General features: G+C 39.0%; 1 protein-coding gene and 1 long non-coding RNA gene across 2 annotated transcripts; one reads left to right on the plus strand and one right to left on the minus strand.

Moving 5' to 3' along the window:
* Positions 1 to 8,295: 8,295 nt before the first annotated feature.
* On the minus strand, positions 8,296 to 11,295 carry LOC127261029 (probable pectinesterase/pectinesterase inhibitor 36). Its single transcript, XM_051289165.1, has 4 exons — positions 11,210 to 11,295; positions 10,995 to 11,080; positions 9,305 to 9,931; positions 8,296 to 9,215 (listed from the first exon to the last, which is right to left on the minus strand). Exons 1-4 carry the CDS (start codon positions 11,293 to 11,295, stop codon positions 8,536 to 8,538), a joined length of 1,479 nt encoding a protein of 492 aa, XP_051145122.1. The 3' UTR covers positions 8,296 to 8,535.
* Positions 11,296 to 20,499: 9,204 nt separating this feature from the next.
* Positions 20,500 to 21,938, plus strand: LOC127260380 (uncharacterized). The gene is made up of 2 exons (XR_007840732.1): positions 20,500 to 20,773; positions 21,893 to 21,938. It is a non-coding gene; the product is annotated as an uncharacterized LOC127260380 (long non-coding RNA).
* Positions 21,939 to 26,026: the final 4,088 nt, after the last annotated feature.

Below are 26,026 nucleotides of genomic sequence, written 5' to 3' on the forward strand. Positions count from 1 at the left end.
TTTCCCTTCTGTTCCTGGAACATACTTCAATTTTGGGCAGACATATGGTTTCTCATTGACTATCTATGCCGCCATTTTTTCTACTTCGACCATTGGATTTGTCTCTGGTGTGTATACTTCTGCTTCCATGCTAACCATCTGTTGAACCTAGTGGCGCCAAAAATTTTGTATTTTTCCCTAAATAATGACTCCAAACGCTCATCTTTAGAAGCTAGACTAGCCAGATTTTCTACATCATGGCCGGTTAATGCCTCTCCAAGCCGTCCATGCATGTTTCGGACCACCATATTAGTTATCTCTTTTTACACTATCACAATCGGACATCTGTCTTTCATCAAACCGATAATTTCTATAAACTGAGCAGCAGATTCTTCTAGCATCTGTCTCATTTCCAGTAAATCAGTTAGAGACACCATTGGAACAGGATTGAAGAACCTAGCGTGAAAGGTTGTCTCCAATCCTTCCCACGTGTGTATTTGCCCAGATGGCAGATTGAAAAACCAAGAAAAGCCGTCTTGGTCATAGATAGACCGAACAACTGCAATTTGTTGAACATGTTCTATATCACATTTTGTTTCTCGTGCAACATTATCTGAATGGTTGTTGTTTTCTTATTATTCATTTGTTGAACATGATTTAACCATTCATATGGTATTTGGGAGACGACCCCCATAGTGGGGATTGATGGTGGCATTGTTGTGGTGGCCCCGATGGTTGTGCTGAGACTTTGAGATTGAGAACCTGCTATGAAGTTCCTTCTAACGACTCATCTAGATCGGAGTTGTATGAAATTTTAGTTAGACGTGGGATCAACAATTTTGCTAAAGTTCAACAATAAAAAGTAGAATTCAAAAATATATTTCGAACTTGAGTGAAGAGTGTCAAGATCACAGATCCCTAGATAGGCAGTGCATAATATTGCTAAAGAAAATAAAAAGGAAAGCTGAAAAGGATAACTGGAAAACTAAAAATGATGATCCCCAATGAGAATTTCTCTGAAATTGATGTTGATTGAAGATGCCCATCATTTTTCACTGGAACTGGTTATATATGTATCAAACTAAACCGTCCAAAAATCACTTTCACATCAGTTACTAATTCGAACCTTCAGAAACTGTTTCCACGTCGGTTACAAATCTGAATCATAAAAAATTGTTTCCACGTCGGTTACAAATCTAAATCATAAAAAACTGTTTCCAAATCGATTACAAATCTGAACCGTCAAAAACTGCTTCCAAATTGATTACAAATCTGAACCGTAAAAAAACTACTTCCACGTCAGTTACAAATCTAAACCGTCAAAAAACTGCTTCCACATTGGTTACTAACCGTCCAAAAAATGCTTTCATGTTGGTTACCGATCCGAAACGTCCGAAACTGCTTCCTCATTGGTTACCGATCCAAAAAGTTCAAAACTACTTCATTTTTTATTACCGATCTGAACTTTCCAAAAACTGCTTCTGTGTAAGTTACCGATCCGAACTGTCCAAAACTACTTTCTTATCGGTTACCGATCTGAACCGTCCAAAAACCGCTTTCGTGTCGGTTACGATTTGAACCGTCCAAAATTGTTTTCTCATCAGTTATCAATCCGAAACATCCGAAACTGCTTCCTCGTCGGTTACCGATCCGAAACGTCTGAAACTACTTCCTTATCGGTTACCTATCTGAACTGTCCAAAAACCGCTTCTGCGTCGGTTACTGATCCGAACCATCCGAAACTGTTTCCTCGTTGGTTATCGATTCGAACCATCCGAAAACGCTTCCTCGTCGGTTACCTTTGTAACCAACCGCCCCAAGGTCCAAACTCATATTAAAAAGCAGTGTAAAGGGCGAACCATCCGATCGGTTGGGCCCAAAAACTATCCCATCCGAATGGATCTGGCCTGCCACTGGACCACCACTGGGGTCATCCATTCATCCTTCCTGGGCTCAAACCCTAATCTTATTTTTTTACTTAACAAATCCATTACTTGGGTCGAGATTTGACGTTCAATTTATATATATGCATCCAGGTTGATTATTGTAAAATTTATTAATTTGTGTGTGTGTTATTGTATCTGCAATTAGATTTAATACGTGCAGAATTTATTTATTTATTTATTCATTAGCGTTGATTTTATAAAATCAGAGTCATTATGAACTATTTTAATTTCCAATTAAATTTGGATTACAATAGCATGTGTTTTCGGCAGTATGCATTTATTCAAATTCGACTATCATTATTTATTGTACAAATTTATAGTCTCTTTGGGTGACATATTTTGTTTGTAATTCCGCTGAATTTAGTATGTTTTTGAACTACTTGATTATTTTAATGAGTCCAAAAATTATTTTCTCCTATTATAGTTTTAATGTGTATTCGACATACATATATGATTTATTTTAGGTGAATTTAATTAGCAATAAATAATACAGTATAATGTATTTTATGAATTGGTTGAAACAGTTATGTTTCCCAAGCAACATTTGTTGTGTAAATCAGTTTATTTAATTAATATATTAGAAGGTTGTGTTTGTGACTTATAAGGCTGTTGATTGACCCAAAACAAGTCAGCGATTAAGTAGTTAGATGCATGTTTGGTGAATTTGAATGTGATGATAATAATTTGGTTATTTGTGTGTGAATAATAGATCTGCCCAAAGATGGGGTATTGTTTGACACATTACTTTATTGTCAACATTCGATTGTCAAAACAAGTTCATCACTGGCGAGTCAGTAATTTGTCCAAAGATAATTGCCGATGTTGCTCAATAACTTGTAATATGATTGCTAGTTTATTTTATAAATTCACATACGGAGCTTCCAGTTGTTTATAAATATGTGCATTCAGTTTCTTATACACATTCTTTATTTTTATGAAATCAGGCCCACATGCATTGAACGTGATTCTGATTCTAATTTGGTTTAAGGATATTAAAAAATTCATTAATAATGTATGCTACATTTTGACGGTGAAGATCAAGTATTTGAAGTTGTCAAAGTAACCTCTTTATATGAGATTTTTAATCAATAATGTAAATGTTTATGTGTATTTTAATTCATGTGATTTTTTTCGGCCCGAAAGCAGTTGGTAATTGACATAATGAAATATGCATATGTGATAATATGTATGAGATGATTATATAACTTTAACTTATGTGAATAGTGAATCAGTCCAAAGATTGATTACTGTTTGAGATTACTTATTATTCGTATATGATTATTGCAACAAGATAACTACTAGCAACCAATGTTAATGATCCAAAGATTGATCATTGATCTTGCACTTAATGTCTTGGGATGAGAATACATTATTATTGAGCTTCATTGTGCTTCATAAATATTTATGTGTTCAATCCCAACACTGTCTGTGAACAACTTTAGGCATTGAAAAGAATCAATATTGATTCATTTAGGCTGCATGAATCTTAACTTGACATTAAGAGTACACCAACCCACTCATACGGCAAAAAGTACTACAGATGAAAAGCAGTTGGTTGAAAAGTTGGATAGGTCTAACAATTAAGTACGATGATCACTAAGAAATGCACTTCATAAAGTTTTCAGAGTACAATATCTAATGATATCACTACTGCTAAGGGGTTACTTTTCGAACTTAAGAAATGCTTTACCAAAAAAGATATGGCGGAAATGAGTACTCTTCTGAAGAGTCTTATTACCATGAGGTATAACGAAAAATGTAACATAAGGCAGTACATTCTAAATATTTTTAATACTGCTTATAAATTAAGGAAAATTAAGTTAGATCTTTTGGAGGACATGTTAGTTCTATTGATCTTGCTCTCACTTTCAGCTCAAGCTCATCAGGCTTGTCCTGTGTATAAGACTTGCTTCTTTTGAAGAAGACTGGACATGAGAAGAAAAATTGTGCTTAAGTATCATGAATAACGCGTGATAAAAGACATTTTTCTTACTTTAATTTGTTCTAAAATTAGTTTAATTTCAGTTCATAGACACACTTGGGGTGGATTGTGGTGTAACAACTGACATCAGTGTGCCTATGCCATACTATTTCTATTATCGAAAAATCAATTGATCGTAAAAGATACATATATATGGGTGACGGCAAGAAGATTAAAATTAACCTTAAGCAAGGTTATTATTTGATTTTGATGAGACATACTATTTCTATTATCGAAAAATCAATTGATGGTAAAAGATACATATATATAGGTGACGGCAAGAAGGTTAAAATTAACCTTAAGCAAGGTTATTATTTGATTTTGATGAGACATTCTTGGTCCTTTTAATGCATAATAGAATAAAGTAACCTTAAGCAAGGTGCGCACTATAGAATTCCGATTATTATTATAAATAACAAATGGAGAATTGAACCCACAACCAAACTAATACAAAATAAGAACTTTACCATCAAGCCATGTTTTAATTTTTTTCCTTTATTTCAAAATTTAATATATATATATATTTATTAAAATTTAATTTTAAAAACCGGGACGGGCTAGGCACGGCCTGAATTTCATGAGCCCAGGCACGGCCCGGTTTATTAGCGTGCCAGGTCCGGCATGGCTTGAAAAGTTTCGGGCCTATTTTGAAGGCCCAAGCATGTTTTTTTTGTGACGTGCTCGGACCGGGCTTTCGGGCCGTGGTTGTTTTTTCCACCTTTAATTTTAACTTATTATAGGGATTCAAAATATTAATTAATTTAATTACAAAAATAATTTTTGGATACAAAATACCCCCTCAAAAATTACGGATGTATGGAATTCCTCATGAATATCCGATATTATTTTTTTACGAAGTTGTGTGACTTGATCAATTCAAGGCTGCTCACCATTCAGACTTTGCTTCAGTTGCAATTCTCTTTGACTGTTCGATCGGTGCCAAAAATTATTTGGCAACTCTCGGGATGTTCTTGGCTCGCCTTTGAGCTTGTTGCCACTGCTATTCAAGTCTCATCCGTGATAGAGACAGATGTCAACTTCTCGGGAGCTTGGTTGACTGCCAGCTCCCATCCTTTGGCCAAGTCCGGGGCAGACGAGTCTGATGAAATTTGATAATAACCTGATCAAAAAATGTGACCCCCCACACCTTGCCGTTCATTTTTAAGCTAACTTTGATGATGGTATTTGAGGGTGCAAACCTATCCCAAACCGAAGGGTATCTCAGAGGCCGAAAAGTTTGCCCGGGTCGTTCGAATACAAGCCTTCAAGGTGTTGAAGGCTTCTATATTCTCCTTTCAGCTGAATGTTCAGGGGCTGAAGCTTCTTTGAGGTGAATTCCCACAACGATGACCAATGTAGAGAAGGGGATCGACATCGAGTTGATCCTCCCCTTGCTTCGAGGCCCTCAAGGTTGGACTCACATAAGCCTTGCCTTGGGTGACTTCCGCCAAACATATACCATCTGAACCCTCTTTGATGTTAAGGTCCTCTTTCAGCTCCTCAACGAAATGGGGCCTGATAGATGGCTTTTGTCCTCGCGCACCTTAGGTATCATGAAAAAGTTGCCCAACTCTCGCGACTTTGGAGGTTTGCTGGCTGAGGCTATGATATTCTTGAAGTGCAAGGTTCTCTTTAAGATAGGGAGGAATATTTTCCAAAGCCATAATGGGGACTTAATCCTCAAAGATGTGCATTTAACATCGGCCTTCGGCATGCTTAAAATGCTCTAAGAATTACCCGACCAATTCATTATTTTTTGGTTGGAGGTTTGTAAGAAAAAAAAATTGTGACCTCCGGGGAAGGGCTGTAGAACCTTTCATGAAAGAGACTCTTGAGCTCTATCTAAAACCATATCGAGCTAGGCCTAAGGGCGGCGTACCAAATGAATGTTGTTCCCGTCAATGATAGTGAGAATAGCTACAATTTAAACTGGTTGTTGTATCCAAAATCACCATCACATTGCACGGTAAACCAGTTAATGTGCTCTATGGTGGCTCGAGTCGTCTTCGAAGAGAAAAAGTAAATTACAGAATATGAGTATTCCTTAAGAGATGATGTTTCTTCACGATGTAGTCAGGGAATGACTGATGATAATGCGGCCACGCGGGCAACCAGAGCAGATCTTTATAGATCTATCATACAACCTCTTGTGATCGTTTCATGATCTATACGAAGAAGCTCGTCGGGATGATTAGCAAGCAACAATGTTGGTCTTAGGCCTTGGGAGGCTCATTGGGAGCCTCAAGATATTTAAAGGCCAACATTGGCCCGTTGTGCGCTGGTGGAGCCGGGACTGCTGTTGTCTACGAAAAAGCTGGTTACTGCGCAGCCCCTTTGGGCGCACCATAAGCTCGAGTTCTTTCAGGCGCGTCTTCTATAGACGGGGGCGGTGATGTGGCGCAAATCCCATCAGAATTGGAATGGCTGGTGGAGATTGGGCTGGACCCGCCATTGGGGCTGCCGCACCAGCCAACGTGTGTCCCTAGGCTAAAATGCGCTTATCATACTGTAGAAATGCCTCACAGCACCATACATAAAGGCATAGGGACAATATATGTCCATGTAGGGGCAATAACAGACGCCGGAAATATGGTTGGGTTAGTCGTTGGCGCACAAGTATTCTAGAAAATAGGTGAACCTTGTTTTGAATGAATTGGAGTTGCTGCCACGGGATGTGGGGCAACATGCACCAATGTTGGGTTGTGTCGCCACTGCAGAGGATGTTTGCTGCCCTACTTTGTCCTTGCTTCCCTTTCCTGTATTGATGCAAGTTGTTGAGCATCAATATTCTAGCTCCCTTGAATGATTGATACCTGGCTGACCTGCAGTGGCGCTAAGATCGATGGTTCAACTGTTGACGGCAGAATGATGCCCACGGACATCATCCCCTCCTGCTTGGACGTGTCCATCGAGACATCTTCCTTTCTCATTTCTTCTTTGTGCAACTAAGTGATTTTATTGCATATTTTCCGTACTAAGAATATCCGACAAATACTATGAAATCTAAAGGGTCGTTTCATGGTGCGACGGCTGAAATTCCATGCGGTTTAAGGTCATCCACTCTTCCCATATACAATTTGTCAGATGGATTCACGAATTAGGACAAAAGAGTCCCACTGGGTGTTCCAAACTAGTATCACTCAAAATATTTTTTCTGCGGCTTGACAAATCGAATTGGTAAAAAATTGGGTGGATTCTTCGGCTTCTTCAATAAATGATCCGTAACATGCCAAACTAATTAAAACAAATAGATCAATAAAGCAAACTAAATCAAACGTGATCGAATGCTGGAACGAAAAGAACTGAATTGGACTTGAAATACGAAATGCAGTAAACAAAATTTCAATCAATAAAGCAACAAATGAATTACAAGAACAAAACAAGAGTAACAATTAAGAGTTAAAATAGCTGAATCCTTCTTAATGAAATTGCATTGAAGACAAGATCAGAAAAATAAAATGAATAAAATTTGTCAGGAAAGCAATTTAAATAAATAATGACGATGAATATTTTGCATGGTCCGATAGAGCTCCACAATAAACCGCTCTTTTAATAGATGAATTTATGGGATGACAATCATACATCCACAGTCCCAATGGTAACCCATTACTTTCAACCATCAATTCTAACCGATTATAGTAGATTAAAATACCAATTAATTTTATTCCAAAAATAATTTTGGGATAACACTACTAAAATCTGCATTCAATGAGACTTGTTACTAATTTTGAATCTCAATATGAATAATTGATTAACTACAAAGATGAAGACTAAAGAGACAGAAAAGATTACAACAATCACCGATCATGGATTTTTCTAAAAAAAATCTACAGCTTAAGAGGCGATGACATAGTTGCAACGGGAAGTAACAGAGAGGAAAAGAAGAAATAAGTTTTCTAATCAAGGAGAAGTTGGCGAATTAATCGAAAGAAATTTTTTGGAGGGAATCATATTGGAAAGATTGAGAAAGAAATATTAGTAGAAAATTTGTCTAGTTGTTGCCTCTGCTTTACTAAGCTACTTTAAGACTTTCTCGTGGCAACAGTCTTGAGATGGAGTATAAGTTATTGTGTATCAGTTGTCCAACGCTTTAATTAATAATATGACCTCTAGGCAAGGGTAAGTCATCGAAAATAAGCCAATTGTATATGCACTTAAGGGTATAAATTAATATATAGTTGTTGTAATTTGTAATATATTTAAAATACCAAAATACAATGGATCATATGTTGCATGCTGAATGCTCAAGAAATAATTGATTTAATTTGTATTATTAAATTATTCTTGATTGACATATGATATTTTAAACTTTTTTTTAATTGAGGTTGAGGTTCGCTTTGAATAATCCTCCCGTCCCGTGGAATCCAATATTGTTTGAATTAGGTGAGGTCCAACAAAAACAAGCCATATACATGGTAGGCTAGGCAAGACCTATTGTTGGCCCGCTATGCCTATGATGCGTCATGTGTGTAACCATAACGTCAATACATATACCTTTATTCCTATTTAAAAGTAAAAGATAAAAAATTCACAATCAACAAAAATAATTCTTTAATGCAATCTCCCTCCATAAAAAATTAAGTCATGAAGCTACTTTTACTTTTGATCAATAGTTGAACCCTAACCCTTTTACAGTCCACCCCAGAAAGGCACGCCGGTAGCCGGGATCCACGAATCCCCGCCGATGAAATTCGCGACGCCGAAGCCATTAGCCTCGCCGTAATCCGTGAGCACATGGAATCCCGGCCATGAAACCCGGCCGGCGGTATCCGCCGCAGCTCCGGTGTTGTTATATTCTGCATAATACACACTCGAAATTCCGAAATCCCCATTCCACTCCTTCCACCCTTTTCCGGCGATCACTCCGCTCAGATCCGTCTCCATCACAACCGTCCTTGAATACATCCTCCACGGCCGCCCGAGGTAGCTCTCAACCCCCTGAAGATTCTCCGCCGCCGCGATCCGCGAGTTTACGATCGAAATCCCCGTGTTTGCCTTCGGATCGTCTCTCCCCTGCGCCGTCACCGTGTTGAATTGGTGCTCCAGCGGCTTCCGGACGAGAATTTCGCAGTTCTGAAACACGGCGGCCGCGTCGCCGAAGATGAAGTCCACCGTGCCGGAAATCTGGCAGTCGCGGTAGAACTGGCGGAGCGAGTGGACGAGGAGCGTGTCCTGATACCCTCGGAATCCGCACCGGTAGAAAACTGATAAATCGGAGCTCGATCGGACCGCCACCGCCTGATTCTTCGCCGGCCCCGCCGTGTTCTCGAAGGTTATGTCCTTCGCCCAAAATCCGTCGCCGGAAATACCTACACAGCAAGAAATCTTCAATAACGTCGGTTACTGATTTCTCCCCCAATTTCAAAATCAACTCAATAAATTATCCCTCGATTCATACCAAATGTCGCTGAACTCAACGTGGTGGCGCCGTCGCGGACGTTCCGATTCCCGGTGACGATAGTTTTATCTATTCCGTCGCCAACGAGCATCAGGTTCTTCATCTCCATCCCAATCTCCACTCTTTCATTATAAACCCCCGATTTCACATAAATCACCACTCTCCGGTCCGCCCATTTCCCTCCGACCGCCGCGACTGCATCGCCAATCATCTTATACTGCGCCGATCCGTCCTGAGCCACGACGGCGTCCGCCTTCGAGGTCGCCGGATTCCACGCCGCCAGAATCCCTTCCGATCCCTCCGAACTTACACTTCTCCCCAAATCTTTTTTATTTCCACAAATCCCCTTCCATCTTCTCCAAGCAACCGCCAGCGCTTCCTTACTCACCCGTGTCAAATTCTCAGCCGTCGGATGATGCACTTCATCCGACCGCCCAGATTCCTCAAGCCCATCCAAGCAGCTAGCGTGGCTAGCCAAGACGCCGCCGAGCCACGCCACCGCGTCGTCACGGCACCAGTCGACTCCATCGACAAGCTGAGCCACCCTCCGCTCGGCTTCGCTGTACAGCTTTCCACAGTCTGCAGCCGCCGCTAATGTCCAATCACGGCTCAGCTCATTTGCCCAAGCTGCTGCATTAATCAAGCTTTCCTTTACCAACACAAACTCGTCCGTGCAACAACCAAAATTTATTGGAATCAGAAAAACAACAATAAATTTAAAGAAAAACAATGAACACATTTTTATTATTAACTCAATCCACTTTTGGAACCAAAATAAATAAATAAATAAATTTATATGTATATAAATATAAACAAGTGTACGTACGCAAAGAGGTGCATGCATAATATGGTGCTCTTAACATTTGACAAGTAGCGGTGATTTGTACGTACTGTGACAAAATGTTGTTTGGCAGGACATTAATTTAAGAGTATTTTGCTATGTTTATGCATTGCACGTTGACGTTTCCTTAATCCACTGCCAAACACTGAATTCATTTATGTGTATAAACAAGGTTGTATATAGACGTGTAAAAATGGGCTGAGTTTGTCGGTATTAGCATATTTTTTATATATTGTCATTTGCGGCTCACGGCTCACATATATATAGGTATGCACATTAAAATTCTCTTTTTGGGTCAATATACAATTTTTATTTTTCGTAAATATTCAAACATGATATCAGAGCCTATTTTTCTTTCTGGGATAAACATTGCTACTAATCCTTCTGGCGACCGCCGCCTTCCCGCCGTGTCCGGCTGTTTCCGGCCGCCATCTCTTGTTTCGATCCCCGATATCCTGGTATGGTCGGTTTTACCATTTGACTTGAATTTATTTTGCGACTGTTACTGGGTTGGTTTGCCCAGTCTGATTTTCTGCACGATTCTTTTGCGCGCTATACTATTCTTGATTTTCTCACTTCATAGTATGGCTCTTAATATAGAACGTGTAGACACTTCCGAGATTACTGTTATTCTTTCTGGTGATAATTATGATTTGTGTGCTGAATCCATGAAGAGTTTCTTGATTGGTAAAAGATTATGGCGCTATGTTACTGGCGACTTTTTGCACCGGTTGCTCCTGTTGTCACTTCTACGGCGCCCCTCAATAATAAGGATCTCACGGACTATCGGAATGCCTTGGATGAATGGGATAGTAAGAACCACATTATTCTTACTTGGATTCAGAATACCTCTTCCAAGTCCATTCAGATTCAACCTCGCCGCATGAACACTGTCAAGAAAGCTTAGGATTATTTGCAGCATCGATATTAGGCCACTGGAGGCATGCATTATTATCAGCTTATAAGGTCATTGAATGCACTGACACATGACTCACGTCAAGATATGAATGAGTTCCTCATTACTATACAGTTTATGTGGGATCGCATTAATAAGGTAGACATACAGATTGAGCACTTTCGGTTCATTCAACTCTTGATGAAGCTTGGTCCAGAATATGAGTCTGTGCGTGCTTCCTTGCTTCATCGTCATCCCTTGTCTTCCTTGGAGACAGCGATGAATGAGATTTTGTTTGAGGACACCCGCCTCAAGATGCTCGAGGCTCCTACCCTTGATTCGACATTGGCAGTTCCCCTTCTACTCCTTTTGGCAAAGATAATCGCAAGGATGCCCGACTACCTTAGTATCATAAATGTCGCAGTTACCCGAATGTTAATCATCTTTATATCTATTGCCCTAAGGTTGAGTATCACTAATGTCATCAAAAAGGCCACATCCGTTCGCATTATCCCAAGAATCCCAAGGCTGGTCAGTCCTCTTCCAGCTCTTCCTCTGCCATTGTTGCTGCCACTAGCGTATCACAGTCACCTCAACTGCCTCCCACTCTTGAGGACCTACGTCACATGCTCACTCAGGTTTTATCAATTCATCCTTCATTAGCCTCGACATCAAGTAACAACACATGGTATATTGATTTTTTTTGTTGTAACCACATGACACCTGACCCTCGCCTTTTACATTCCTCCCAACCCGTCATCTCATCCCCTCTTATTCTTACCGCTGATGGCACCTCCATGCGCATTACCCATACTGGCCATTTAACGTCCCCACACCTTGATGATGTTTATGTCATTCCCAAATTAGCCTTAAACTTTGCGTCTGTCGGTCAGTTGGTTAAGCAAGATTTTACTGTAATTTTTTTTTTTTCTGGTGTGCAGGTTCCGGACACGGAGACGGGTAAGATACTTGGGACGGGTCACAAGACAGGCCGCCTATTTGAGTTTGACCACCTTTGCCCTCGCCAGACACCATCTCTTTCCGCTGCAGTCTTTCCTTCTTCTTCCTATCACTGGCACTCAGACTTGGTCATGCCTCCCTATCTAAAGTCAAGTCTCTTGCAAATACAGGTGTTTTAGGCACAGTTCATTTTGAGTCTTTTGATTGCTTGCATTGTAAACTTGGAAAACAACCAGCTTTACCTTTTTTGAATAACTTGTCTATTGTTGATAAACCTTTTTTGTTAGTACATTCTAACATTTGGGGCCCCTCTCCTGTCGCTACTCTTACTTGATTTCGTTACTTTGTGCTTTTTATTGATGATTACTCTCACTTTACTTGGATTTACTTTAGGCGTAAGCGGTCAGAACTTGTTTCCATTTACTCTACATTCGCTAAAATGGTGCAAACTCAATTCTCGTATCCTATTCAGACTCTTCGCACTAACGCCCTTGAATATAATGATTCTGCCTTTCTTAATTTTCTGTCCACCCAACGTACTCTTGTCCAGCGTTCCTATCCCTACACATCTCAACAAAATAGTAGGGCAGAGCGCAAGAATCGTTATATTTTAAAAACAGTTTGAGCCATGTATTGTAATGCCCCGATTTCGGAATGTATAAAATAATATTATTATAGCAAATAAATATTTGACAATAGTAATGGAATCAAGAAATTAATATTTTGGGATAAATTATATTCCAATTTTGTATATTAGTTATAATTAAATAGACTGTTAAATGGATAAATATCGATAAATATAAATATAAAATATATAATAATAATATAATAATAAAAGTAATGATGATGAAGATAATATTTATAATAATAATAATAATAATAACGCTAATAATAATAATATAATATAATATAATATAATATAATGTATATAATATATATATATAATAATAATAATATAATTATATATATAAAACAAGCAAACTTACCTGCGAAGCGAAGGAAGGCAGAGGAAGAAACGTGAAGGAGAAGAAAGGAGAAAAAGAAAAGAAGAAAGAAAAAGATTTAGCCATTCGATTTCGATTCCGACTTCGGTATTGTATTCCTTGTTATACGTAGAATTTAATTATGGATTTTAATATAAATTTAGATATTGAAGATATTAAATTAGAAATTCTTCAAAAATTTATAACTAGCTATTTGGCTATTTAATCGACGAATTTCTTTAGCTAATAGCCTATTCGTAGTCCTAGTATTATATTCTGAGAATTTCGTATCGATCCGAGCCGAATTGAAAACGGCAGTATATTGCACCTGCCTGCTTGTTCATACCTTTGCGTATTTTTATTTAATAATCGGGCAATATAAATATTATGAGGTAGAAGGATTTTATAGCTAGAATATCATATTCTACTAAATATAAAAGTTTGGAGCCCGACGAGTTAATTATAGAAATTAGCTTTTGAATAAGCAGGTAGCTCCTGAGAATAAGCATAAAGCTCATCTGATTTGAGTAAATAATGGGACAGGTGTACGTTGGAGGAGATTTGGGTGAAGTTATAAAAATCCAGAAAGTATCGGTAGGAGGTAAGCAATAGGGAATTAAATCTAATTTTAAGAAATTAGGTATTTATGTTGCATGCGATTCTGATTCTGATATTGATATGATATTATGTGGAATCATTTGGTCAGTGCATCTATATATGTATATATGTGTGTGTATATGCATGTGTGAAACTTCGTTTTACGATATTTGATATACGTATTTGATCGTGTTGGTGAATTTATAAAAAGGAGGATAGGTGGGCCGTCTCACCAGGCCTTTTCATTAAATTCACTTATTGACATGCTGCACACATTGCACGATTTATCGGATATGTTTTATGGATCTATCGTTTAGTCGCCGTGTGCGGTAGTGCTAGGCGAGGGCATCATCTGGGGTTAGGATATTCGACCCCGATGTATCGTAACACTTTGGCGATAGTGGACGATAGTAGTCGGACAACTGGGTGACTTAGTCGCACGGTCATTCAGGGATTAGACCCATTGCAGTTGAGACGTATTTGGTCTAATCATTCGTGTTCGGTGTTGTTCCACTCATTGGAGTAGCTACTAGTGAGGTCTACCGGTAGTTTAGGATCATATGCCAAACTCCAAACGCGATCCCGTTAGGGCGTGCGAGGAGGAGTAGAGTTTCCGGGTTTCCTTCGGGTGATTCCAGGTTGCACGGATTCTACTACGTTACACGGGGTAGGGCTAGACAGGAGGGTCCTATCTTCGCTATCACAGACTATGGGGTGTCTTGTGGTTAATGGCGACAACGCTCGGCTATCCATGTATTGATTGCGGGAGTCGTATGGTGGGTATATGGAAGTGACCGGGTGACCGTTATATTATTATGGGTTTACCAGGTCCTTCCTTGAGCCGAGGATTTTCCGGCTATTTATTGATGATAGTCTAGTGAGCTGTTATTATGGAGCCGAGGTTATTCCGGCTGCTCACTTTGACATATGTATATGGGTATATGTGCATGAGTTGTCGATTTTGACATTATTGTTACATTATTTCAGTATGGGCATGGCATGGCATTTATTTTGCAAATGACGGAAATTAAACTCTATTTTCGAGCATGACATGGCATATTTTATGTTAGTTCTTAAAATGGATTTAATTCTAGACTGCTTTTAAGAAAAATATTTGATTCAGGTACGCATGGCACCTCCGGGACAGGGGACGTCTCGGGAGATAGAAAGACGGGCTGAATGAGTGAACTGCATCTGATGTATTATATGTAAATTCTAACTAGAAAAACCTCCCGTTTTGGGAGTATGTTTTTGTAAATATTTATAAACTTGTTTTTTTGGGAATAATAAAATGCTTATATAATTAATTTTAGCCTTAACACTGTGTTGTGGGGCCCGAAGTAGGAGGTGACGACCTCATGATGCAGTGTGGCGGTAGCATTTCCAGTATGAGCCAACTGGGGGTGTTACAAGTTGGTATCAGAGCCTAGGTTTGATAGATTTTGGCTCTTTGAATTAAAAAGGTTTTGAAAATAATAATGATATTGAATTGGTTTGGTGAGGTTTGGGTTTTGCGGGTGCATTCATGTTAATGTGATCTATCTTTTATTGTTATGCTTGGTTTAGCTGTGTGCTGAATTGATATTGAATCAGGAAAAATTGGGGGCAGTATGTCGAATTCTCGAGGTGGTGGTGTACGTAGGGCTATTCAAGGCCCAGAGTTTGATCCTTCGTCTGATGAGTCACAGTATCCTGTGCCAGCGCATGTACCAACAGAGGCACCTAGTCAGGATTTCTTTCGGCAGTTTATGGCCGCGATGATGCCTCAACAGAGGAGTTTCATTGATGCTGTGATGCGGCATAACCCACCAACATATTCTGGTTCAGTGGAGCCAGGAGTCCTTGAGTTTTGGGTTGAAAAGATGGAAAAGATATTTCGTGTTGTTCAGGTTCCGCCAGATCAACGAGTTAATATTGGAGCCTATTTCTTGGAAGGCCGAGCAAATCGGTGGTGGTTAGGTGAAGAAGCTGCAGGTGTAGACCAAGTGGATATGACTTGGGATGAATTTAAAGCAAAGTTAAAGGCTACGTTTATACCGTCGCATATTCGAAAAGCGAAGAAGCAAGAATTGCTGGACTTAAAGCAGGGCTCGATGTCAGTTGAGGATTATTTTGTGAAGTTTAATGAGTTGGAGATGTATGTTCCTGACTACTTTTCCTGTGAGCGAGACAGAATTAACCATTTTGTAGACGGGTTGCAACACAGAATTCAAGAAGCTTTAGCGGTGTTGGATATCAGTTCATTGTATGAGGCTTACGAGCGTGCTGCCCGATTTTATCAGAAGCAGGAAGTCAGACAAAAGGAGAGTGAGAAGGAAATAGGTTATCAACATCAGGTTCGAGATAAGGGAAAAGCTAAAGTGGAGGATGAACCCAAGGGTAAAAAGAAATGGTGGCAAATGTTTAGGTCTGGGCCATCGTATAAGGGGATTTCGATTAATGAACCGAGTCAGGAGAGGTCTCAGCAATCGGGGGCTGTTTGTCGGCGTTGTGGAACAAGCCACCCAGGTACTCGTTGTGATAAAGTTCCATTGACATGTTTTAAATGTGGTGGTAGTGGTCACATTGCCAGGTTATGCCCAAGTGTGGTAACTGCAAGGGAGTTTCCAGAACCGAGGTTTAGGCCATGGCAGCCGCCGTCTTCGCAGTCACAAGGGAGAGGATTAGGATCATCTTGGCGAGGGGGACGAAGTCAGTCACGTTCGTCATCTAGGCAGCCAGGCAGAGGACCTGACCAGCGTGGACGAATAAATGTTCTTACCCAAGCAGAAGCTGATTATCATCCAGGTGAGGTTTTAACGGGTAGATTTCTGGTTTGCGGTTTTCCTGCTCTTGTGTTATTCGATTCGGGTGCAACGTTCTCGTTCATATCTAAGCGTCTAGTTAGACGATTGGGTCTGAATTCATCAGTAGAAGTGGTAGTGGAAGTTTTACTTCCATCAGGAGAAGTGCTGGAATGCCGAGAGCTTTATATGCAGATTCCGGTTAGTATTGAAGGGGTTGATTTTGTTACTAACTTGTTGGGCATCAAGCTATCCGAGTTCGATGTAATATTGGGGATGGATTGGTTAGTGGCATATCAAGCTCAATTTGATTGTCGAAAAAGATCAATTTCGCTGGTTGGAGCGATGGGCGAACAGGTGAATTATGCAGGATCTGCCAGACAACCTTCTATGAAGGTAATTTCATCCCTATCATTTCAATCATTTATTCGTAAGGGGTTTCCAGTATATCTGTGTGAGGTAAGAGATTTGACGCAAGGGGAGCAGCGATTGCAAGATATTCCTGTAGTCCGAAATTTTCCTGATGTATTTCCTGATGACATTCCGGGTATGCCACCAGCTCGTGAGGTGGATTTTGCTATTGATATTGTGCCGGGTGCTGAGCCAGTATCAAGGGCTCCATACCGGATGGCACCTTTAGAACTAGCTGAACTTAAATTGCAACTACAGGAATTGCTAGATAAGGGTTACATTCGGCCTAGTACATCGCCTTGGGGAGCTCCAGTTTTATTTGTGAAAAAGAAGGATGGAAGTTTGAGGTTATGTATTGACTACCGTGGACTGAACAAAGTCACGGTGAAGAACAAATATCCTCTTCCGAGGATTGATGATCTATTTGATCAACTGAGAGGTGCAACTATATTCTCAAAGATTGACTTGAGATCTGGATATCATCAGCTAAGGATTGCAGAGCATGACATTCCGAAGACAGCTTTTCGGACTAGATACGGGCATTATGAATTCACGGTTATGTCCTTTGGGTTGACTAACGCCCCGGCTGCGTTTATGGAGTTGATGAATAGAATTTTTCAACCATACCTCGATCAGTGTGTGGTGGTATTTATTGACGATATCTTGGTCTATTCCCCAGATAAAAAGACGCATGCAAAACATTTGCATGTAATATTAAACATATTGCGTGCAAGAAAGTTATATGCCAAGTTATCCAAATGCGAGTTTTGGTTGAAGGAGGTTGCTTTCTTGGGGCATGTTGTTTCTGGAAAGGGTATCTCAGTAGATCCTTTTAAAGTGGCGGCAATCATGGATTGGCCAAGACCTACCAATCAATCAGAAGTAAGAAGCTTTTTGGGTTTGGCAGGATATTATCGGCGATTCGTTCTTGATTTTTCGAAGGTTGCAAAACCATTAACTAATTTGCTGAAAAAGGATGCAAAGATTAACTGGGATCACGAGTGTGAGTCATCCTTTTTAGAATTGAAACATCGATTAACTTCAGCGCCAATTTTGGCTTTACCAGTGGAAGGTGAGGAGTTTGAAGTGTATAGTGATGCTTCGAAGCAGGGATTGGGATGTGTCTTAATGCAGAATCAAAGAGTTATTGCTTATGCATCACGACAACTAAAACCTCACGAAGAGAATTATCCGACACACGACTTGGAAATGGCAGCAGTTGTGTTTGCTTTGAAGATTTGGAGACACTATCTTTATGGAGCCCATTGCAGAATATTTACTGACCATCAAAGTTTGAAATATATCTTCACCCAAAAAGAATTGAATTTAAGACAAAGAAGATGGTTAGAATTGGTGAAGGATTATGATCTTGAAATTGTGTATCATGAAGGCAAAGCAAATGTTGTAGCCGATGCCTTAAGTCGAAAACCAAGGCATAACTTGGGCTTCATGTCGGTTGCTGATGAACTGTGCCAAGATTTAGCGCGGATGGAAATTGAGGTACTTGGACGGGGTATGACTCGGGGATATTTGCAAATGATACAAGTTGAGCCTGAAATTTATGATCGCATTAGAGCGGCTCAAATGGAAGATAATAAAATGGTTGAGCTTGCAGTGAAAGTTCAGTACGGTCAGACTCAAAATTTTAATATTGCTCCAGATGGGAGTCTTCGATTTCACGGGAGGTGGTGTATCCCAAAGGATCGAAATGATTTGAAAGAGCAGATTATGAGTGAGGCTCATAATACACCATACTCAGTGCATCCGGGGGGAAATAAAATGTATCATGACCTACGTCAACATTTTTGGTGGAAGGGCATGAAGAAGGATGTAGCCAAATTTGTTGCACGATGTTTAAATTGTCAAAAGGTAAAAGCAGAACATCATAGACCAATGGGGTTGCTACAACCTTTAGAAGTTCCACTCTGGAAATGGGATTCTATCGCAATGGATTTTGTAACAGGACTTCCAAGGTCAAAGTCGGGAACAGATGCAATTTGGGTGATTATAGACAGATTGACCAAGTCAGCAGTGTTCATTCCAGTACGTATTACTTGGAGTATGCAGAAATTGGCCAAATTATATGTTCATTATATGGTTAAACGACACAGTATTCCTGAGGTGATCATATCAGATCGTGATCCACGTTTTCAATCTCGATTTTGGCAAAAATTGTAGGAAGCCTTTGGTACTCAGTTGCATATGAGTACTGCATTCCATCCTATGACTGATGGTCAGTCAGAAAGAACTATCCGTATTCTGGAAGATATGCTAAGAGCTTGTGCTATGGAATTTCAAGGGAGTTGGGAAGACCACTTGGATTTAGTGGAATTTTCATATAATAATAGCCATCAAGCAAGTATCGGAATGGCTCCTTTTGAAGCTCTTTATGGTCGAAAATGCAGAACTCCTTTGAGTTGGGACGATATGAGTGATCGACTGATACTGGGTCCGGAAATGATTGAGGAATCGAAAAATAAGATTCGAATTATCAGAGAAAAGATGAAGGCAGCTCAAGATCGTCAAAAGAGTTATGCCGATAGAGCCCGACGTGAGGGTCAATTTCAAAGTGGAGATTTTGTCTTATTGAAAGTATCCCCAATGAAAGGTATTAGAAGGTTTGGGATTAAAGGAAAATTGAGTCCGCGTTATGTTGGACCTTATGAAATTGTCGATCGAGTTGGTGATTGGGCTTATCAGTTGGCACTTCCAAATTCTATGGAGCGTATCCATAATGTGTTTCATATATCTCAGCTTCGTAGGTATGTTGCAGATCCTTCTCATATTTTATCTCCAGATGAGATAGAGCTGAATGAAGATCTTTCGTATGAAGAAAAGCCTCTGTGGATCATGGACACAAAGGTCCGAACCATGAGGAATCGAGATATTCGTATGGTGAAAGTAATGTGGTCCAGACATGGAGCGGAAGAGGCCACGTGGGAAGTAGAACAAGAAATGTTCAAGGCATACCCACAATTGTTTAATTAAGTTGCCTTGTTATGTGTTTGAGTTTAGATTTCGGGGACGAAATCTTTTTAAGGGGGAGTGGATTGTAATGCCCCGATTTCGGAATGTATAAAATAATATTATTATAGCAAATAAATATTTGACAATAGTAATGGAATCAAGAAATTAATATTTTGGGATAAATTATATTCCAATTTTGTATATTAGTTATAATTAAATAGACTGTTAAATGGATAAATATCGATAAATATAAATATAAAATATATAATAATAATATAATAATAAAAGTAATGATGATGAAGATAATATTATAATAATAATAATAATAATAACGCTAATAATAATAATATAATATAATATAATATAATATAATGTATATAATATATATATATATAATAATAATATAATTATATATATAAAACAAGCAAACTTACCTGCGAAGCGAAGGAAGGCAGAGGAAGAAACGTGAAAGAGAAGAAAGGAGAAAAAGAAAAGAAGAAAGAAAAAGATTTAGCCATTCGATTTCGATTCCGACTTCGGTATTGTATTCCTTGTTATACGTAGAATTTAATTATGGATTTTAATATAAATTTAGATATTGAAGATATTAAATTAGAAATTCTTCAAAAATTTATAACTAGCTATTTGGCTATTTAATCGACGAATTTCTTTAGCTAATAGCCTATTCGTAGTCCTAGTATTATATTCTGAGAATTTCGTATCGATCCGAGCCGAATTGAAAACGGCAGTATATTGCACCTGCCTGCTTGTTCATACCTTTGCGTATTTTTATTTAATAATCGGGCAATATAAATATTATGAGGTAGAAGGATTTTATAGCTAGAATATCATATTCTACTAAATATAAAAGTTTGGAGCCCGACGAGTTAATTATAGAAATTAGCTTTTGAATAAGCAGGTAGCTCCTGAGAATAAGCATAAAGCTCATCTGATTTGAGTAAATAATGGGACAGGTGTACGTTGGAGGAGATTTGGGTGAAGTTATAAAAATCCAGAAAGTATCGGTAGGAGGTAAGCAATAGGGAATTAAATCTAATTTTAAGAAATTAGGTATTTATGTTGCATGCGATTCTGATTCTGATATTGATATGATATTATGTGGAATCATTTGGTCAGTGCATCTATATATGTATATATGTGTGTGTATATGCATGTGTGAAACTTCGTTTTACGATATTTGATATACGTATTTGATCGTGTTGGTGAATTTATAAAAAGGAGGATAGGTGGGCCGTCTCACCAGGCCTTTTCATTAAATTCACTTATTGACATGCTGCACACATTGCACGATTTATCGGATATGTTTTATGGATCTATCGTTTAGTCGCCGTGTGCGGTAGTGCTAGGCGAGGGCATCATCTGGGGTTAGGATATTCGACCCCGATGTATCGTAACACTTTGGCGATAGTGGACGATAGTAGTCGGACAACTGGGTGACTTAGTCGCACGGTCATTCAGGGATTAGACCCATTGCAGTTGAGACGTATTTGGTCTAATCATTCGTGTTCGGTGTTGTTCCACTCATTGGAGTAGCTACTAGTGAGGTCTACCGGTAGTTTAGGATCATATGCCAAACTCCAAACGCGATCCCGTTAGGGCGTGCGAGGAGGAGTAGAGTTTCCGGGTTTCCTTCGGGTGATTCCAGGTTGCACGGATTCTACTACGTTACACGGGGTAGGGCTAGACAGGAGGGTCCTATCTTCGCTATCACAGACTATGGGGTGTCTTGTGGTTAATGGCGACAACGCTCGGCTATCCATGTATTGATTGCGGGAGTCGTATGGTGGGTATATGGAAGTGACCGGGTGACCGTTATATTATTATGGGTTTACCAGGTCCTTCCTTGAGCCGAGGATTTTCCGGCTATTTATTGATGATAGTCTAGTGAGCTGTTATTATGGAGCCGAGGTTATTCCGGCTGCTCACTTTGACATATGTATATGGGTATATGTGCATGAGTTGTCGATTTTGACATTATTGTTACATTATTTCAGTATGGGCATGGCATGGCATTTATTTTGCAAATGACGGAAATTAAACTCTATTTTCGAGCATGACATGGCATATTTTATGTTAGTTCTTAAAATGGATTTAATTCTAGACTGCTTTTAAGAAAAATATTTGATTCAGGTACGCATGGCACCTCCGGGACAGGGGACGTCTCGGGAGATAGAAAGACGGGCTGAATGAGTGAACTGCATCTGATGTATTATATGTAAATTCTAACTAGAAAAACCTCCCGTTTTGGGAGTATGTTTTTGTAAATATTTATAAACTTGTTTTTTTGGGAATAATAAAATGCTTATATAATTAATTTTAGCCTTAACACTGTGTTGTGGGGCCCGAAGTAGGAGGTGACGACCTCATGATGCAGTGTGGCGGTAGCATTTCCAGTATGAGCCAACTGGGGGTGTTACACATGTTGTTATTTGCTAATTGTCCAGATCGGTTTTGGGGAGATGCTACTCTTACTGCTGTTTATTATTAACCGCTTACCCTCCTCTGTCTTTTAGAATACCACACCTTTTGAGAGGCTCTTCCGCCAGGTACTTGATTACTCTCATCTTTATCCTTTTGGTTGTGTCAGCTTTGTTCATCTCCCTCCTCATGAACATAACAAATTAGAACCACGCACCCGTCTATGTTGTTTTCTTGGGTATGTGATAGAACATAAAGGTTATCAATGTTGGGATCCTGTGTCAAATCGTCTACGTATCTCTCGGGATGTTACTTTTGTGGAGCGTAAGTTCTTTTCCTCTGAGTCTAAATTTTCCATTCCCTTTGAGTCAGAGTCCCCGTTCTTTGTTCTAGATTCCTCTCCTCCTCCTGCAGGTCCCGAACCCCCGTCCATTCCTGTTCTGGATTCCTCTCCTCCTATTGCAGGTCTTGAAACCCCGTCCGCTTTTACTGGTATGTCTGATGTGATCATTACCCACCAGCTAACCCTCATGCGCCTCATGAGCCTATGTCCGATCCTCCAAAATTTTCAGTTCCTACCACAACTGATTGGCGACCCACTGTGTAAGTCGTCCTCCCTTTCATCGACTTGATTATCATTGTTTTTCTGTCATTTTATCTCACCATGAACCCACCTATGTAAGTCATCCACATGTGAGGTGAACTGTGATCCCTTGTTGTGCAACGCTATGTCTGAGGAATTGCATGCTCTTGAGAAGACAGGCATGTGGGATATCGTCGATCGCCCTCCTGGCAAGAAACCTATTAGCTGCAAATGGGTGTACAAAATCAAAACTCACTCCGATGGTTTTTTTGAGCGCTACAAGGCGAGCCTTGTAGCCAAGGGTTTTTCGCATGAGTATGGTATTGATTATGAGAAGACATTTGCTCCAATTGCTCGTTTGACATCTGTCTGTTGTCTCCTTTCTGTTGCCGTTGTTCGAAATTGGAAATTATTATAGTTGGATGTGAAGAATGCGTTTCTTCATGGAGATTTGTCTGAGGAAGTCTACATGACCCCTCCACCTGGCTCAGATTTTTCATTGAAGGTATGTCAGCTACGCCGTGCCCTTTATGGACTAAAGCAAGCGCTCCGAGCTTGGTTGCCAAGTTTAGTTCTACGCTCCTTGAGTATGGCTTTTCTGCATCTCCCTATGACTCTGCTCTATTTATTCGTTGTTCTTCTGCCGGGATCATCATTCTCTTATTGTATGTGGATGATATGGTTATTACCAGCGAAGATACTTCTGGTATATCCGATCTACAGACCTACCTTCATCAACACTTTAACATGAAGAGTCTTGGTCAGCTTCCCTATTTTCTCGGACTTGAGATTTCTGAAGCTCCATATGGCATATATCTATCTCAGACGAAATATGCATCTGATCTCATATCTCGTTCAAGTCTGACTGATAGCCAGACCTACCTTCATCCCTCCCGCTATCGGCAGTTTGTGGGATCCTTCATATACTTGATGGTCACTCGTCCTGACACATCTCATGCGGTTCATGTTTGGCAGGCAGTGTGTCACACGCTGTAAAATTTAAATAAAATAAAATTACTTCTGTAATAAAAATAACGTAGTATAGATGAAGTAGGGTCGTCTCCTCAGGGAATTAAAAAGGTTTCATTTTCGATTATTTGATTTATAAATATAATAAAATGGGGGAGTTTGGAAGTATGAAATAAAAATAAAGTAACAAACTAAAAACTCTACGACTAAAAGATAAATTCAATAAAAATAAGCTTCCAGTCTATGAATGAAATTTACAACTTGGGTAGCGGATTTGATCATCGATAAATATTTAATTTTATTAGTTTTAAAATAAATTAGTTATAGTTACCAACACGCGCCTAATAACCAACTCTTCCTTAATTTCTTGATAGTCTAGGTACGCCCGTCAACTGCTTTCCTAGTTAGGTTAGAACCCTAGTGACGCCACAAAGAATTTACTAGCCTAACCGCCTTGTGAACTAGAAGAGCCTAATTCAATTTAACAATTAACTATGTGAAATTGTTTAAAATTGATTTCGTGATTTTCTAATGGTGTCTGCCACTAGTTGCTACTTGAACAAAATTAAAACGCAATTACAGACGCCTAATTTAGTTTAGAAATTAATTCTTAATCCAATTGAAATACCTGGCCACAATACCCAACCAAATAAAATATTATAACTCAAAGAAATCAGAAACCACATAAATACTTAGGAACCAAAGAAATATCATAAATCAAAACAAATCTAATCTCCCAAATCCATACTAAGTTGTTTTTCACTCCTAGACTAGAAAAGTAAACTACTCGCTAATCATAGGAGGAAAAACACAGGAAAAGGAAGCAAAGAAGAATATCGTCTGAGAATGATGTTGGTAGGGGTAGAACTCGAAATCTTCTTGGAAATTCTTTTTTCCTTCTAGCCCTTGCATGGTTTCTCTGTGGGACTATTCTGCACGGTGTTCTCCTCGGTTAGTGGCATAAAGTGGCGTCTCTTCCTTCTTTCTTTCCTTTATATTTGCCTAAATTTTGTAGCAATTGGGCTTTGGGCCTTTTGTTCTCTTTTCCCACTAATTATATTAATTTTATTATTTTTCTCTTGCAAATTATAAATAAATAATATATACCCAAATCAGGTAAAATCTAATCAAAATCAACCAAATATTTCAAATAATATAAATATTTAACGCATGCGATTTATGGCTATCAAATCTCCCCAAACCTAGATCATGTTTGCCCTTAAGCATAAATTTGAAACAAGCCAAAAGAAATCGCAAGCGACTCAATATGACAAGAAAATCTAACTCAACCAAATCAATCGGAAATTCAATATATCAAGTCAAGTCAACCTCTCAAGATAAAGTGTATACACACATGCTCTCTGAAATAAATAAGTGTGTATAATCAGCTAATGCTCAAATAGTGTGAGAATAGATTATCCCGTAGGCTTGAATGATAATCAAATCTCCCTTGCTTAAGATACTTGAATCTAAATTCAAGAATCAAAGGGACTTTTTATAAAGGTTGTAACGGGGCTGATGGTTAGGGGTAGAAAAAAGGACATGCGAAAGCTAAAATATGTTAGAAAAGAACACAATAAGAACACGATGCTAGCACGTGAAAAACAGTTCAGCATAAACAATAGAACCCTTACTTTATTCACCACCCAAACTTTAATACCATAATTATATCAATAATACTTCATAAAGATTTATTTTATTTTTATTTTTTTGGGGCCTTTTTTGTTTTTTTTTTTTTGGCCTTTTTTTTAAAAATATATATATATATACGCCTTTCACTACCCGTTCTCATTAAAGCAAACACTTCTGAATACATTATTTATTTATACTCAAAATTCGTTTGTAACGGTGTCGAACAAATAAGGTGCATCACAACATGAACTTAAGTTAATTCTTTCCAACATAGGGTTCAAATCGGAGAAAGCTTAATATCAAAAGAAGGGTGTGCGGCTACAAGAAGGTTTAATATAGAAGAAAATTAGGCTAAAAAGTCTCAAAGGGACTAATTAGGGGAAAAATATTGTGCTAGGTGCTAAAGAAAGGTTCAGTAGGCTACCTAATGCCCTAATCATTTTCAAAATGGAAGACTCGATAGTTGCAAGTTCAATATGCATAATCACTCAAGTTCTAGGTCATTTAATTGAGCACTACAAATCACACAAGAAAGAATTTCCAAAAGCTTGATAAAAGAAAGAATTTCCAAAAGCTTGATAAAATGTAGTTTATTTTCTAATGTAAGCTTTTTGGTATATATACTCGAATTCTCACAAGGTTCAAATGTCAACCTGGCTCAA

This window comes from Andrographis paniculata, unplaced genomic scaffold, assembly GCF_009805555.1.
Source record: "Andrographis paniculata isolate CXL003 unplaced genomic scaffold, ASM980555v1 Contig62END, whole genome shotgun sequence".
NCBI lineage: Eukaryota > Viridiplantae > Streptophyta > Magnoliopsida > Lamiales > Acanthaceae > Andrographis > Andrographis paniculata.